The sequence below is a fragment of the Amphibalanus amphitrite genome, unplaced genomic scaffold (assembly GCF_019059575.1).
Source record: "Amphibalanus amphitrite isolate SeventyFive unplaced genomic scaffold, NRLGWU_Aamphi_draft 000657F_arrow, whole genome shotgun sequence".
Lineage (NCBI taxonomy): Eukaryota > Metazoa > Arthropoda > Thecostraca > Balanomorpha > Balanidae > Amphibalanus > Amphibalanus amphitrite.
This window is the reverse complement of record NW_024882151.1, coordinates 367,074-383,462: the sequence shown is the minus strand read 5'-3', so window position 1 is coordinate 383,462 and position 16,389 is coordinate 367,074. Positions and strand designations below refer to the sequence as shown.

Genomic DNA, 16,389 nt, shown 5'->3' with positions numbered 1-16,389 from the left:
TTTTTGTCCCGCCCGTCTCAGTCGCTACGAATCTCAGACTCATTGGCTGATTACTGACCTTGCCGCGGCTGTCGGTTCTTTGATTGGTTGCTCGCTGGCGGTCTGCTCGCGCCGGGCGGCCTGCTCCCCTGCACGGAGATGACGTGAGACCCTGCCAAAGGACCGATGACTGGTCAGGATATAGAGTTGCAGACTCCCATTCACGAGTCAGAGCGAACGCGCTATGTCAGTTGGAGCGCCACTGCTAACGTAGGAAGCCAGGCCGTCCGCTTTGGAGGTCACAGGAACCATTTGCGTTTGATTAATGATAGCATTAATTGAAAGGTGTGGCTGGATCTGAATATCGATTCTGTCTACGATTTGAACCAGCCGCATAATGCACCGAGCCATGCACAAAAGCCGAGCCATGATGACATTCTGACCAAGTAAATTAATAATGATCATGTATCATTTTCTTGATAATCGTGCATACAGCAATGACAATACGCTGGTTAGTATGTAGCTGACATTTCACAGATCACTTCATACAGTTGGACTTGAATATTGCATTTCTTAATCCTTATCATTTGCATTACTCGTCAATAATGTTTTGACGTTATTGCCTTGGGATAAGTACCCACCACCGCTGTTTATGGCCCAACTGCCAAGGCTACTGGTGTAAATCTAGTCCCTACTGGCGTGTCTGCGTCTATTTTTGGGTATTCCGAGTCTACTGCCCGGCCGCACGCATTCCACTTAACCGAACCGCGGCCCGGGTTCCACGCTTGTTTCACAGCAGATAGCTTGTCTGCTGACTCGAGCGGCCAAAGTGACAAAGTCGGTCGCATTCCTCGGTAATGAAACCTTACGACTCACCGACTGTGGAATTTATTTATCGCTCGCCCTACCGACCTGGCTCGTATACGAGTTGGGCCAGGCGTTCCCACGCAATGGCCCGGAGTTGGTGAGTTGTGGACGGACGAGCTCGTCCAGCTGTCCTGGCGTGGGTGTCACCTCGTCGAGTGGCACACACCGGTAATGCGTGGTTTGTGGAAGGGTCCCGGGATCGATACGTGGTGTCACGAGCCCCAGGTGAGTCACCCCCGGGGCTGGTGGGGAGGGGAGGCGGCTTTGTCCACCTGAATGGCGCTCCATCGCACAAAGGTATCAAGGTAAATGGCTGTGATTCACTCAGCAGGCATAACGTCAAAGGTGATACGGATTTGGAGCTAAGTTGTGGCCATCAGTCAAGTAAGGAAGAAGTTCAGTTTTATTCCATTTGACATTATATAGCCATATACAGTTATTTCCTAGTTGTTTAATGGAAAGGGTAAAGGTGACTGACAGCACGAATCTTAAAGGCTGAATGATTTATGAAAAATCCTTTTCAGTAAGTTTGTATCACTGTATCACGCCGCCAGGCTCATCCAGGAACTATCCACATTCCGCCGTCTGGTCTAGTCCGACGTGCGCGGGGTACCGACTAGCCCAGAATGGGCCAGCTGGAATATCCAGACCCGGCACCGGCACCACACGCCACACGTATCTCGTATACACCTCACTGCTTACCGACTCCAATTGCCCGCTCTTCCCTGCGCGGTCGGCGGCCAAAGACAACCAATCAGCTCACAGAGCGACAACGGAAGGCTCCCATCTCGGCGCTTCCATCGGATTGCCAACAAACGGAGCGGTGTCAATGCCTCCCCGAGGTCACCTCGTCGTGAAATGGGTGAACGTTGGTGTGCGCCTATATGGTGTCTCCTGTTACCCGACGTATGCCGGCCGGTCTGGCGGGGGTCAGGGAGTCCAGAGGTTCCCTGGAACCGGGCTCATTTCAGGCTGCAAACCATCCCGAACGGAGAGCGAGGTGTGGCAAATGGCGCCGTCAGGGGTGCTAAATGTTCGCTCAGTGGAATTTTCCGACTTTAATTCCGAAGCCGACTGACGACAGGCCCCTGGAACTAATCTCACGACGGAAATTTGTTCAGGCTGTTAATAAGGGATCTTCTAATCTTGTTATTTTAGCTACGATCCACCGCGTATCTTTGTGTAAACTACTTACCTAGTGCACCCTCCGCAAACCTCTACCGTTTAGATACCATACGCAACATGTCTTTCGTAAGAACATACAGAATCTTTAGTCTACTCCTACTAGAGTCTACTACATTTGTTTTCAAGCCTGTCTTATTGAGCTAACAAATTCCCACCGTTCTGTAACTCCATAGCATCTAGCTATCGAATATTGTATTGTATTGTATTACCTTCATGGACAATCCACGCGGGGCGTGGCGATTACAGTCCACATTCGAATAACAGCTGGCTGTGGCATCTCTATTTTTCATGAATGCATATCCAATCCTAAATCTGCATGCACCGAAGTACGTTCACTACAGGTTACTTACCGGCGTTGATTGTGCCGTCTGCGCCGGAATATGCAGCAGTGGCGAGACGGCGAATGTGACACGTTTCTTGGACGAGACGCTGCTGGCTCCGGAGCGGAGGGAAGACTTACTGAGGCGGCTCGCCTGGCTGTCGGCTGACACAACTGCGTAGAAAACATAATAGAGAGTCAGACTGAATTGGTGGTACACTGCACATGCAGCTGACAAGTTTACATGGATACCTTACATGGGTATTTAATCGGATCGCTTCAGATACATTGGACTATCCCGCAGAAAATCACTCCAAGAAGCCGACACAGTTGGAAGGACAAGCCTCCATGCCTTTCTACATGCCTAGACACGCAAATAGTCTCTGCCACCAACATTTTGCACTTACAGCCCCTCAGCTCAGATACAGTCCTATATTTAGCGCTTTATTTGCTGACAATGACCGCTCCTGTCCCTGCGGCTGATGTAGCTGGTCGGCAGCGCGGGTCACTGGCCATCAGCGCCTGCCGTCCGTTCCGTCAGCTCTCTGAAGCTGCTGACAGGCCCACAATAGCCGCCCCGGACAGGCCCCGCTGAATGGAGACAGAAAGTCCCGCACAGAGCACAGATATATCGCCGCACTCAATGAGGGAATCCTCGGAGAGGGGTTCTATATGTAACCGGTGGGATGCCCGGGGATGTGGAAATAGACGGGCTATACCCGTCTCAGAGTGAAGTTAAAGGATGTTGGGAGTTCCGGTCTTAGAAAGGACGTGATAATGCCGAGGGATATTGCGCCGCTGTCAGCCGTGGAGGGCTAAATGAGGTAGTGACCTTTTCGTGGATTGAAATATCTTAGACATTAATGTTTTTGCCAAAAACTTCTTATAACTATCGAAAAGTAGCAAAAGAAGCACCTCACTTTGGGCGTGGAAAAGTAGTTAAGAGGTCTAGGTTTGAGATGAAACTCGTTAGGCATATTTGAGCGAAGTCTGCTGTCCTTACCTGAACAGCCTGATGAGACCGAGTAGAGCGAGGACGACGACGGCAGGTCCCAGTCGGGCGATGACGTCACGGATGACGTCATGGAGTACTGGGAGACGGAGAGCGGCAGACGCATGGCGTATGAGCAATTGAAGGTTTGTTTCAGCCGAATCACGCGCTCACGACACAGCACACACCTGAAAACAGGATATCACAGTCCGTGGATATCGAAAAAAGATGTAACGCAAACATAGACAAACCTTCATACCGGTGACCAAAGATGGTTGACCAGACACAATTTCGCATGACATCCGCTCCAATTACCCGTATTACAGATTCTTTACCGTGCATGACCTTCAGTTATTGCAAATTTCACAAATGTAATATTAAAAGAGATTTGTGGAGTTGAGCCTGATAAATTGCTGTCCCCGCAATCCAATCCTTTCGAAACGGCTGCTCTGGTTGGGTATCCCTGCCGTTGCGCCGGTCACAGCCGAGTTTATGGCCGTCATCAGTCATCAGAGGCGACAGGAGCGCCTTGTCTCTGCCCCGGGCCGTCACCATGGCAACCAGAAGCTGCCACTCTCCATTGTGACGTCACCGCCACTAGAGCGCCGCGTAATTAATTAGGTAGATGTAATTGGCCCATGATTAAATGCGGCTGTGCGGTGTACTGTGACAGATGGTGGTCAGATGGGAGAGGCGTGCCACCCCTCAGAGTGAGAGCCGGAACACGGACGCACTGTCACGGCGACTCGACGGCTCGTGAGCGGAGCACGGAGCTCGGTGACATTGCGATGTCGGGTGGAACATGCGAGGGCTGCAGAGTGGGTGATCAATCACCTGGGTGGATAGTTTTCTCGCGTGTAAAGGGGAAAGGTTAAGTATGCGAGTTATTAGAAATAAATACGTCTGAATATTTGTTTCTGGATTTGAAATTACCCCTATCCAAGAAATTATCAGATTTGTTCAATTCAGTCCAATTCAAACCAATCCATCAGTTTAATTCAGTTCATCCAATTTCTTTCATTCAAATCATGCCAACAAATTTGATAATTTCTTGGATAAAGGAACAACTGCTCGATAAACATCACCTTCAGACTGAGTGAATGGCCGCTTGCCTGAATTACCGACGACTGCCCACCTGCATGATAAGTCCTCGGACTGACCTGAGCGGCAGCGCCCGCTGTGCCACCGTCATCTGGATGGTCTTGATGAAGCACTTGCGGCAGACGACGCAGTGTCCGCAGGGGAAGGTCTGCATAGTCGCCTTGGAGCTGATGCACACAACACACTGGAGAGAGAGCGGGATGAGTGTAAAAGAGAGTGAAAGAGCACAACAAATAGATGGAGAAGTCGCCTGTCGGCTACTTTAGGATTCAACAACAAGACAAGAAAAGCAAGATACAAAAGATGTAAAGTATACATGTAGGTAAAGCGATGAGTGATGACAAGGACAGGGATATGTGTACTGCGATTTGAGAACAAAATAGCAGCATTTTGCTGAGTATTACCAAATGAAATACGAGTTCAGTTGCGACCAAAACGGCTCAACTCTTTCCGCCGCACCGCGCTGTACACTATTCGTGGTGGTGTTATGCGGCACAGCCTATCTTCAGGCGCGCACTGACCCTGCCATCTAGCGGTAGCTACGCAACCTACAGCGTTCCGTCCTAGCGTTCGCGTTGACAACATAGGCGGTTGTCTTCGGTGTCATTACTTCCAATTCGATTTATTTCTCACAGAGCAATAATGTATGCTGTAGCGTCAGAATTATAACGGAGTATAACGGTTCATCCAACCCGATAAAAATAATTAATCCAACCCGATAACTCATTGTGTTCAATTTTGTCACTTCGTTCATCACTCACATGTTTCCTACAGGCAGTCTCGTCTTCTTCATCACCATCTTTCCAACAACGGCCATTCAGTATCTCTGACATGCCATCAGAGGCCACCATAGATAGCTCTCCCCTGTCCGGAGGCTAACGAAAGGGGACAGGCCGTCGCTCACACTGGGTGCCTCCCGTTGCTGGGGTACCACCCCTCTCTCGCTACAGCGTCGATGCCCAGCGTCGCCAGCGTCGTGCCGTGTCGGCCACGCCTCCTCCTGCCCCGGGGGGTGCGACGGCGTCGACGGGCCCCCACCGGATATCCATATCCGCCGGGGAAGACCGATCCATCGACGCTCGCTACCGGCTCCGGGGAGGTGTCCGGGGGCGGTGACAGGACACGGGGACGTAATCCGCGGTGCTCGCGGCTGCGGGACTTAGTGGGTGCTCGTCGCCGAATATTCTGTGCGGGTGATGTGGGCGAGTTCAATTGAGCGAGTTGAGTACGAGATAAAACGTATACGGATGTTATGAAATTGAGCAGTTTACATATTTTAAAATAATCCTTCTGGTATTTGACTTGGTTTCGATAGACGTAACATATGTAGTTTCACAGTTTAAATATACAAACAATTTTGGCATTTAATTGAAAAAATGCATATAGTTTTTAAACATAAAAAATGACCCTTAGAATATCTATGATAAATTGCATCCGCCCAGCACTGTCCTAATACCATATACTATGCACAGCTATACCAAGTTATAATAATGCTCCCAATGGATTTTTTGAACCCAGAAGAAATGAAACCTGCCTTATGTGTTGCATCAGATGCCAATTTTCTGGAAAGTAACCGTTATTATTTACGACATGAGCTTCACGAACACCTGCCCCCCAGTGAGGTAACGAACATTCTACCTCCCGACTCTTTCAAAACCTGCATTTTCGGGTCGGTCCTTGAGCACATCATCATTCTCCTCAGCTTTACGTCCATTTAGGGACACACCGTCACATATTGATGGAATTTTTACTGCCTCATCGCTGTCTATTTCTATGCAAATGAAACCATTCTGTGTTAAAGTTGCGAGCGACGGCGCCTAGGTTCGGTGGCGCAGTGACCATCCACGATGGAAGATTCGGTGGCTGAAGCGCTGCTCGCCAACCGCTCTTGGACTAGCAATGTGGCGGAACGCTGGCTGAGAATCTAACGGCTGTATCAATCAGAATACATGAATACAGAGTCCGGCTGAGTTTGGCGGACTGTGGGTGCTTGTCACGAGGACGATTGCTTAGTTGCCGTTGCTTTGCGAAATCGGCATACTAAGCATTTTGTTCTACTCTAAAACATTGAACAACGGCATACGCATTACACACTCAAGTGCTTCGCTCCAATATTTGTTACGCTATGCTGTATCAGGAGAGTCTTGTCAAACAAATATAGGATTGATGTGTACGATAAACATACAGGCTCACCTCTTCATCCCTTGACTTGGCCGGCTCCGTTTCCGATTCATCCAGTTTTAATAGCAGTTTATCCTGTCAAACAGAACAATATGTCACGAACATCATAACTATACACCAGCCAACGCCTCGTCTAAACAACATTGGTGGAAATAGCATTTTGACCATTTAGTTTTGCATTTTCTCGTGCCTCCGGTGCTTGTTTACCTTTTGCGTAAAAATAATCTGCTTGCACCCAACGATCAGCAGCGTTGCGACCTGCTTACGTAGCTGAACGCTTCACACTCACTTTTTTGTTTCAGCCACGACTCTCTCCCATTTGGTACCAACTCAGGTTGCACTGCATGGCTGCACTGCATCCCGCAACCCCCAGCGAGCTGTTAATCCTGTGATGTCGTTACGACATTGGTATGCATGGCAGTGAGATCCCCAGATCCCATGGGTGGTCACGGTACGACCTCGTTATACGCTCGGATCGTGCGGGTCTCCACCTCAGGGTTATTTTAATTGGATTTTAATTCCACGCTGCAGGGGTGCATAGAAAACATCGCCATTCTACATATGTTCGTAAAAATGAATAGGACCTTAGGTAACTAATATCACGTAAGTGTAAGCGGAGAAAATACAGCTTGTTAATTCAGCACTGTTTATAACAGTTAACAATTCACGCACTTTCTTGTTCGTGTGTCCAATCTCTAAGGCTCAAGTCTTAGGATGGTAAATCATATGTTTCATCCCATCTGTTGAACTCAGCATGTGATAGATGACAGTTCAGTGCCATTCATCATGTCTCAGATGATATAAGACTGCGCGTTGATCTGCAGATGACCTAATTATCTAGCCGCACGACACCAGTTACGTCGAAGGTAGATCCATCTCCCACTTGTGGAAATGTCCTTTCATCTGGCGGGCCTCTGTTCCTCTTCCTGTTCCCAGGGTCCCCGGGCAATTTCAGCGGTCGTCCCTGGAGCCACGTTTACGTTACGATACAATGCTACCGCCCTCGACTTTTTCAAGATACGTTATGTGCGCACATGATAGAATTTAATTTTCTGTTGTTTGCTTTACGTACGCATAGTGTATGCCTCATCTCACTATTACTTATGATTGGTGTATCTACGCGCGATTCAGGCATTTGTGCGAGTTATTACACCCCTATACTTCCACATTACAATGGTAACATTTCTGACAAATATATTCAATAGTATCTCTTTCCAAAGTATATTATACAGTAAATATCTTTCACTTTTCATGGTACAAAATAAATGTGATTTAGCTGTATGAGCCAGTCGAAGTTGGCTTTACATTTCAAATTCCATTGCCATTTGACTGGAGGACAGCTAATGTGAGTTTTTCCGACAGTCTCTGTAGACCACCGTCACATATCGGCTCCCACAGCTATCTACAGATCCTGGAACCACGGGAAACACATAAAGACCATCAGGGTCGCCCTACATAGCGTCGTTACAGCGCTAACAAATGAGGTTATCTTAGTGCTCTCTTCGCGGGGCTCGCTCCTGCATAACGAACAAGAAAGCCGAAAACAACCGATGAAGAACAGGCGAAAGAAAGACATTGCCTCAAAGAAGACACGGAATGTCTGTTTGTAAATTTTAGAGATACGTTAATTAAGCAAATGCATAGTAGCTGCTAGCTACGCTGTTCCCTATAATATGATGAGCCCGCGTCCCGTGGTGGCCACTTCTTTTCCTCTATGGGGCGCGGCACTGCTGATCGTCGGCCATTTTCCGCCGCCGAGGAGAGAAGGCGCTCCGAGCCACCCACAAATCCCGACTCTTATCCGCAACAATCACCATTTGTTGCGACAATCTGCCGGCTGGCCGCCACCGTCGGCAGGGCAGGTTGGAAAAGGGCGCAGGGGTCAGGGGGTAGCTCCAGAACCAGTCTCATGATCAGGGATAATCTCAAGGATGAAATGGTAACGCACAGCTCACAGTAGAAGGTAGACTACAGCGGACAATGTGTGCATCCTGCATGCCGTTGAAGCTCTGGCAAAATGACGCATCAGCAGAGATTTCGGTGGATGTTATCTCTTGCTGGAGCCTTCTGCCGTGACCAGATTCGTCTGCTTTTTCCTCATAAATCCAAGCTAGCTTATACGATATTGATCGCTCAGGGATTATGGCTTCGGGCTACATGGAAATTGATGCTATATCTGACCTTTTTTCTTTTTCAACATTTCGGTGCATCTTCACTGATCACTCTTTCGTCATCACAGGCTCCTTTATTGCCGTTGGATGACGTCACGTTCAGATATGACGTCACGTGCCCAATAAACCGCCATCGAACGTCAGAAGTACTAAGCTTGGAGACGCTTTGGATCATCAAACGGATGATCACACAGCTGACCTAACATGATGAAACGGTTGACTCAACAGAAACTCGACTCGTATGAGGTTACGCCCTACTTCAGAGTACCAACGACTTTGATCTTGGACAAACTAGCTAGAGTGCCAAGCCTGATGTCAGCTGAAATCTTCCTTGTGCGTTCCAATTAGCGTATCACTGGCGTTTTCATTATAAATGCATCTAATTTGTTCCAAAGTATCCTTAATGCGTTTGAACGAATGCCGCTTGCCATCGCCTATCCATCACGTCCTTTTTCGTTGCCGCGGGCCCATCTCCATGTTTTCCGTCATCCGCCTACGGCGTCAGCCCAAACGATACCCGTAGCGTCGCTCCGTTCTGCGCTGCTTCGGAACAAAAAAACCTCTGACAATCACCCCCAGTAACGGCGGCGGCGGAGGCTGCGCCGGTGGCGGCGGAGCGGGCGGATCCAGCCGTCGTTTTATCGCATCACTCAGTCTGATGAACCGCCTGTCGGCGCCGCCGCCGCCGCCGCCGCCGCCGCTCCGTCGGCCCTGGATGGTCCTTCCAGCCGGCTGGGCCGAAGACTGCAATTTTCGCCTCGTAGTGAGAGGAGCGGCCGCTGCCTTGATTGCACTCAGCCGGGGCGAGCAAAGGCCGAAATATGAGCAGCCAGAGTCTGCCGCACTCTGCTCAGAATAAATATATGTAAGTTGAGCTTAGTTTCTGAAATGACGGCAAAGCTGCTGATGAGCGATTCGTTACAGAGACGGCTGATTAAAATGTCAAGAAATATTTGGTAACATAGAGAATTAAAGGGGGGCAAAAAAAATACCCCCCCCCCCCCACCGCCTGGAAGGTTAATTAATGTTCAAACGTTTGCTATCAAGCACATGCAATACGACAACCAAGCTTTGTCAACTGGAAGAATTTTTGAAATAAAACTAGCTCCGAAACACCGAAAAAGGCTTGCATAGGCTCTCTGCCTATGAATGCTGTACATTTCGTAGTCCCGCAGTGCGACAGATATATTTTAATCCGTTGACAGCTTGACGGTGACCTCTGAATGACATCGGAAAGTTTCCTCCGTGATCTCCGGTTGAACGGACGTTTCTCTGAACACGTGGGGAGGAGTGAGCCGCCATTTCACCTCCGACCCTCGATTAGCGCCGGACGAGTTTGATAATTGGACTAATATAAGGTCATGTCGTCACTTCGGATGCAAGGCGGCGACTTCAGAGTCCGGGAAGTGATGGTCGGAGCCTCGTTATAGCAGCTGCGCCCTGAACAAAGTTGGAGACTGGATCAATACTTGAGATCGCCATTTCTTGAAATCATCATTTAGGCTACAGTAAGCAGTTGGGCATTTGCACAATATACTGTCGGTGCCCTCATGCAAATTATTCAAAGCATGAGTGACGTGGGAACATGAAGAAAAGTAATTATCAAATCAACACAGGTTATTATTCATCTCTCCAAATCCACCAAGTATGTGGAAATGTGTCCAGTGTAGATCAGTGGTAGTGACGCATCACTTGATCAACATAAAACATACGAAATGCCTGCGAAACCGAATGAACCGGAAGACCCGAGCGCTCCCAAAGCTGATTTCCTCGTTCCCAAACGAGTCATCTGCGAGTGACATTTGATCTTATCACCTGGCATTCATCTGACGACAGCACCGAGGCTTATCTCTGACCCAGAGTGGGTGTGAATCGTTACCGTCTCGATCCACTATCGGACCCATAATTGAAAGTCTTATTAGATTACCTCTTGGTGGCAATTTGCCAGCTTTTTAGCGGGCGTGGCAGACGGAATAAGACGCTATAAATATGCACGCATACCATTGCTTTCAGCTTTGGTCATGTGGATTTACGACATTATGAGTGGTTCTTCTATGTTCGTATATTATCCCGCGCCCAGATGGGGTCTGCCGAGCAACGCGGTCTGATGGGGGGGGGGGGCATTTTGGCCCCCCCTCAGATCTCGAGAACCACGCAACATAGCGACAAGCGGTAAACGGTGTTGGATAGCCCCAACGGGGAACTACCTTGTGACCCAATTTCATTGACCTCGGTCAAACCGATGACGTCACAGGTCAGGTCAAAGGTCGAATTTTCACCGTTTACAGGCATTTCAAGAAATGCGTTGTACAATCGTGTAAAATGCATTTCATTGAAAATCATCGATGGGGAAATGTTCTTCAAACACATATTTTGCTATTTGAGGTCACTGATACCAGGTCAGGTCACAGAGGTCAGGTCACTGGGGGGTCACAATATGAAAGTGTCGTGTGATACATGTTTTATGGTCCATTTTATATGACAAATGCGATTATGTGGATCAGACAGACTTTAGGGCCAGCTTAGGTCACGTTTTGGTCAAAGTCAGGTCAAGGTCAGGTCAAGGTCAGGTCAAGGTCAGGTCAAGGTCAGGTCAAATTAGGTCAAATTTCAAAGTTGATATTTTTGCATAAAATGGGTATCGATTCGATGCAGCTCGTCACGGGGAGTTCAATGGTGGTCTCCGTTTTGCGCTACGAGGTCTAGAGTTCAAAAATTTGACGTCATCAATTTTTAACAGTTTTTTCGCTATAACTTGCCCAAAAAAAGAGGTATCGATCTAAAATTTGGTATGTATATCGAAGAGTGCAGGGGCTATCACATATATTCCGGTTTTTTCGAAATTCGAAAAACTTTTGGAAATTTTTTGAGTTTTTCTAAAAAAAATCAATTTTTTTGATTTTTGGGGGTCAAAATCCCAAAATTTCGAAAATCCGAGATAGCAGTTTTGTAGCGCCGTCTTTTCTCTACACAACCACATAAAGAACTTTAAAATTGCTTGTTAACTGTAGAATTGGTGAGCGTTTCAAGATGTCATGTTTTTTGCTCATTTTTACTCGAATATGACCTCAGTTTGACCTTAATAACTCCTGACCTGAGGTGACCTGTGACTTGAAATTTTGTGTGAAGGTGTCAAATTGATGCCCGGTAAGGTACCCAAAATTTGGCGGCGCTGCGCGCCGCCGTTTTCTCGCTATTTAAGAAAAACCACAGGGGGGGGGGGGCAAAATGGCCCCCCCATCAGGGCGCGGGTTATAACAGCACACGTCGTAAATGACTAGGCCAGATGCCAAGCGTAAATTGTATCCCGTTACGCCCATAGTAATTTGCTACTCCGCTTCAACTACAATCCCAGTGATGGAATTCCTGTAAACTGCGTAACTATAATGTAATGCATTCCCGGCGTCTCATTTCGATGTTGCGGCTTGTCACGTGATTCCCGATAGTTGGTAGAGCCCGCACCGGATGGGCAGCACGGAACATCGGGCATCAAGCGCTGACTGCACGCCACGTGACCTCGAAACCTTGCTGTAGTTCGCGGGTCCGATATCTGTAGATAACGTTCATGGAGCGTCTTGCTGCTGGCGGCCACCGAGCTTAGGATTGTTTTTCATGTTTTATGTTGTTTTATTGTAATGCAGCAGAGGAAGTTGTTTCTACTTGCTATCAAATATTGAAATGAGTGACAATAATTGACAATCATCACAACATCTTCCGCTTAGTGAGAGCAAACATTCATTTTTTCATTTTTTGGATATTGATTTTATCGTGCGCATTAAAAGAACTTCGGCGAACGATGCGCATCAGTCAGTGTTGTAGTATTCTGGTATGATGCTGACGCACAATGCCAGGAACGTAACTACACCTTTTTGCACTCAAAATAGGCATCTTTTCATTCAATTTCGGCGGAATAGAGAGATCGCTGAAATTGAATGCAATTCGCCGAAATTGAATGAAAAGATGCCTATTTTGAGTGCAAAAAGGTGTATTAGCTCGCATCAGCGGCACGGATAAGTGAATTTCGTCAGGTGAAGCCCGGAATAGACCATACGTTACTTTTTCCTTGGGTTCGGCGAAGCGGTCGTGAAGTACCTATTTTAAAGCTTCTGAAATCGCGTTGGTCTGATATCTCGACGAAAAAGAAGGCACTGGGAAGGTACTTCCTTGCAGATGCAGACTACACGCGGCAATCGTAGGAAGTAACGTGACTGCATTCTGCACTAACATGCCATCTCGGTCGATAAATTCCAACTACAATATGCATTACAGGCCGCATGACTTTGACTTTGTGACTTTGTGACATTGCTGTTGCCGTCCTGCATGACTCACGTGACATATCAGCTGTCGATGTTGGGTGTTGCAAAACGTGCAAGAGGAAATTCCCTGATATGTAAAAACCTGACGCATAGACAGAACGTAGGCAAGAAAGGTTAAAAGGTAATTGCGATTAGCGATTGGATTATCGCTTCTGAAAGGGTCTGCACTTGCAGCGTTCATTTTTTATATTCAATTAAGATTCTACTAAGATTCAAAATATGAATCATCTTTGAAAGGGACGTTTGATTTTCATGAAACTCTCTCCACACTGCCCCCTCCCGTCCCCTTCCCCATTCCATTCGACACACCGATATCCCACGAGCGTTGTGGTAGGTACGATGGGGGGAGGACAGATGCCATGGGGAGGCACGGACTACCACGACCCACATCCAGGAGGTGACAGAGCCGTCAGCTGTTGCCACCCGATCATCCGGCTAATGGGGGATCTACCCGACCAATGCGAATCACAGCCAGTAGACGGTCGGGCGCTATTGCTCGAATCATCTCTCCGGCCGACCACGGGCGCGATGGCACCGCGGCAATTACCAACGACAAGGCTCGTCAGGCGGTTACTAATGACGTGTCGGCTGGAGGAGCGCATGGTTTGAGTTTTTGCTGCAGGCAGAATGCTAACGGGCTAGCCAAGCTAACAGAGATGATGAATGCAAATTTAGTTGGGAGTGGAACTGAATACGGGCTAAATTATCGCTTTCAAGACATGTGAATGGTTTGGAAATATCGACATTATCGACGAGCCTCATGCCTAAAACCCAAATTGGCAAGGCAGGAGAAGAAGCTTCTCGTTTTCCACCAACCCCTTTAGTAGAAATGGCTCGGTCACGGCCATTTGAAACCTGTATTGATTTATTTTCAATTATTTTCAAGGTTATAGTCTCGCATATCGGCCACGATGGTGGGCTGAGTTAGGCTCGTTATCCCTGCCAACCATCGATTGAGCTGGTTAAACAGCGCCGGACGTTTTGCCGAACAAACAATGCTGGTGAAGGCCGGCGGTCTGCGGTGGTTTCTGCTAATGATCACTTGGGCCGCAAACAGTTGTGAAATAGATGTGAGCCAGTGTCGCGCTCAATAGGGTGCTGTTAGATCAATAAGGGTGAACAACGGTCGGCAATTGGTCTGTCCCAATGTCGGGCGCTAACATTACCGAAAGGTCAACGAAGCCGCCTCTGTAAATTTGAAGTGGTTCAGCTTCTAAGGCCATTCTCTGTGTGATTTGATTTGTATTGTGAGTTTGACGTAATGACGCGATATTACGCGAGTTATGTCACTGTAAATAACCACCGCACCCTTATCAGAACACATCATGGGAGGCTTGTAGTGTAATGCTGGCAACATATTTTATCAAGGTTGGGTTCATGGGGCTTCAACTTCAATCGAAGTTTTATCCGAAGATAATAAAACTCTGCCATAATTAACTGCACCTTATTAGGCAGTCTTACGGTAATCCCATCCGACGCATTTCGTGCGCCGGACGAGCTGTGCAGCCGACTACTCACGATTTTATGGTTGAGCTGTTTGAGCTCACGCTCTGTGACGCGTCGTTTGGCAGTCTCCTGCAGCTGGGAGAGCTTGCAGAAGAGGAAGGTGCCCGGCGCAGCCAGGGCGGCCAGCGGGCGCATCAGCGCCGCTCGCCTGCGCGGCATCCTGCGGAGAACGGGAGGGGTTTTAACTGGTTAGAGACCTGCGAGAGGACGATAAAAGGTGGCCAGAGGTCTGTGAGGTTGATAGAGGTGGTCGGGTACCCGTAGGGATGATATGGGACATGGATGGGAAAGACCTGAAGGGAGGACAACTGGACCTGGTCAGAGACTATGAGAGGACAGTGGGTGATCGGTGAGCACGACAAATGCGGTCAGAGACCTGCGAGGACGATAGAAATACATACCTTTCTTAGAAAGGATAGGGGCTGGTCAGAGTGATCTGTCAGAGGACGACGAGGAGGTGGTCAAATGCCTGTGAGGACAATACGGGATGGTCAGAGAGATCTGTGAGGGTGACAGGCCTTACATAGAGAAAGTGGGAATGTAGAAACAGCAAACAGCGAAGACAAGGAACTCTACTTCATTGCTGGTAACTGCGGGCGTACCGCTCGCAATACATACATTTCATATACCAATATGTTTCGGATAACCAGATCATTGTATAACAATGTTCAGGGAGCAGTCACATTTATCACTTTTGGCATCAGTCATAACTAAAAAGGACGAGAACTTGGTGCTTGTTCTTCGTATGATATACGGGCTTTTCTTTCATTTCTCTGGCGGTTTCGAGGAAGAGCTGCTCTCCACCGAGGTGGTTCCGTGGCGGTCTCGAGCCTCATCTGAAGTAATGGCGGCGATGTTCGCCATCCCAGCCTTGTGTGATTATTTTCCGCAGCAACAAATCACTTTGCGAAGCTTAATGGTCACCATGAATCTTCCGGGTGTCATTAATCGTGAACTTTATGTGTCTAAATGTCACTGTAAAAGTGGACCATGAATATTCTCTGTCCCGTGGGGGTAAGCGCTCCCATCAGAACAAGAGCAACGCCTCATCTCTGTGAGGAGGCGTTGTTTAACGTGAATGCCAAATCCTCAGGTACCCGTGTCAAGTGTTGTAGTTGCATCATGCTAATTGTGATAAGCAGCTTTCATGGCAAATTTGGCCACGTCACCCGTCTTGAAATGCAGCTATCTATGCCGACATTGTTGGTGACAAATACTGAGTTATCCAGATTTATCAAAAATCTGCCAAAGGCGTAATTTAACATCATAAAGTGTGCGTGATTTGTACTGCCATGCTGTATTCGTAAATATCACCATTCCTGCTTTTCTCTATAATCGATCGCACAATGGATGCCGCCGGTCCTTCCCGTCCGATGTCGGGGTGATTACGTAGCCCGTTGTGGACGCCGCGCCGCGCCGGAAGCGCGTGCCGACGCTGCCAATGCCTCTCGTGAACAGGAGCACACGCACGTGGACGTTATTAGACCGCGGCCTGATAGATGAACGCCTATTGGGATACCACGACGCTCCGAGTAGGGAATCGACCACCACGTAGTTGTATACAAACATGCCAGTAGGTACGGATATTTATCATAATAATAAATAAAAAATAAGTCAAAATAAGTCAATTTTCGGAGCAAAAATTATTAATGGTGTTCTCACATTATCCTTGTTCAGAAGGCTTTATACTTTACTTCACTTTACTTTACTTTATGGACTTAAAGCCCGTTGAAAGTGGTCTGTGAGTTGTTTATTACAGGCCGACTGATGAAA

The 16,389-nt window shown here is 48.0% G+C and overlaps 1 protein-coding gene across 1 annotated transcript; it reads right to left on the bottom strand.

The window, feature by feature from the left end:
* Positions 1-2,381: 2,381 nt before the first annotated feature.
* LOC122364114 lies at positions 2,382-15,153 on the bottom strand (the record flags this gene model as incomplete). Its single annotated transcript, XM_043334201.1, has 6 exons — positions 15,140-15,153; positions 14,629-14,776; positions 6,636-6,698; positions 4,502-4,626; positions 3,354-3,529; positions 2,382-2,524 (listed from the first exon to the last, which is right to left on the bottom strand). Coding segments are annotated over exons 1-6 (657 nt in total), but the record flags the coding sequence as incomplete, so codon positions are not given.
* Between the last annotated feature and the right edge of the window lie 1,236 nt (positions 15,154-16,389).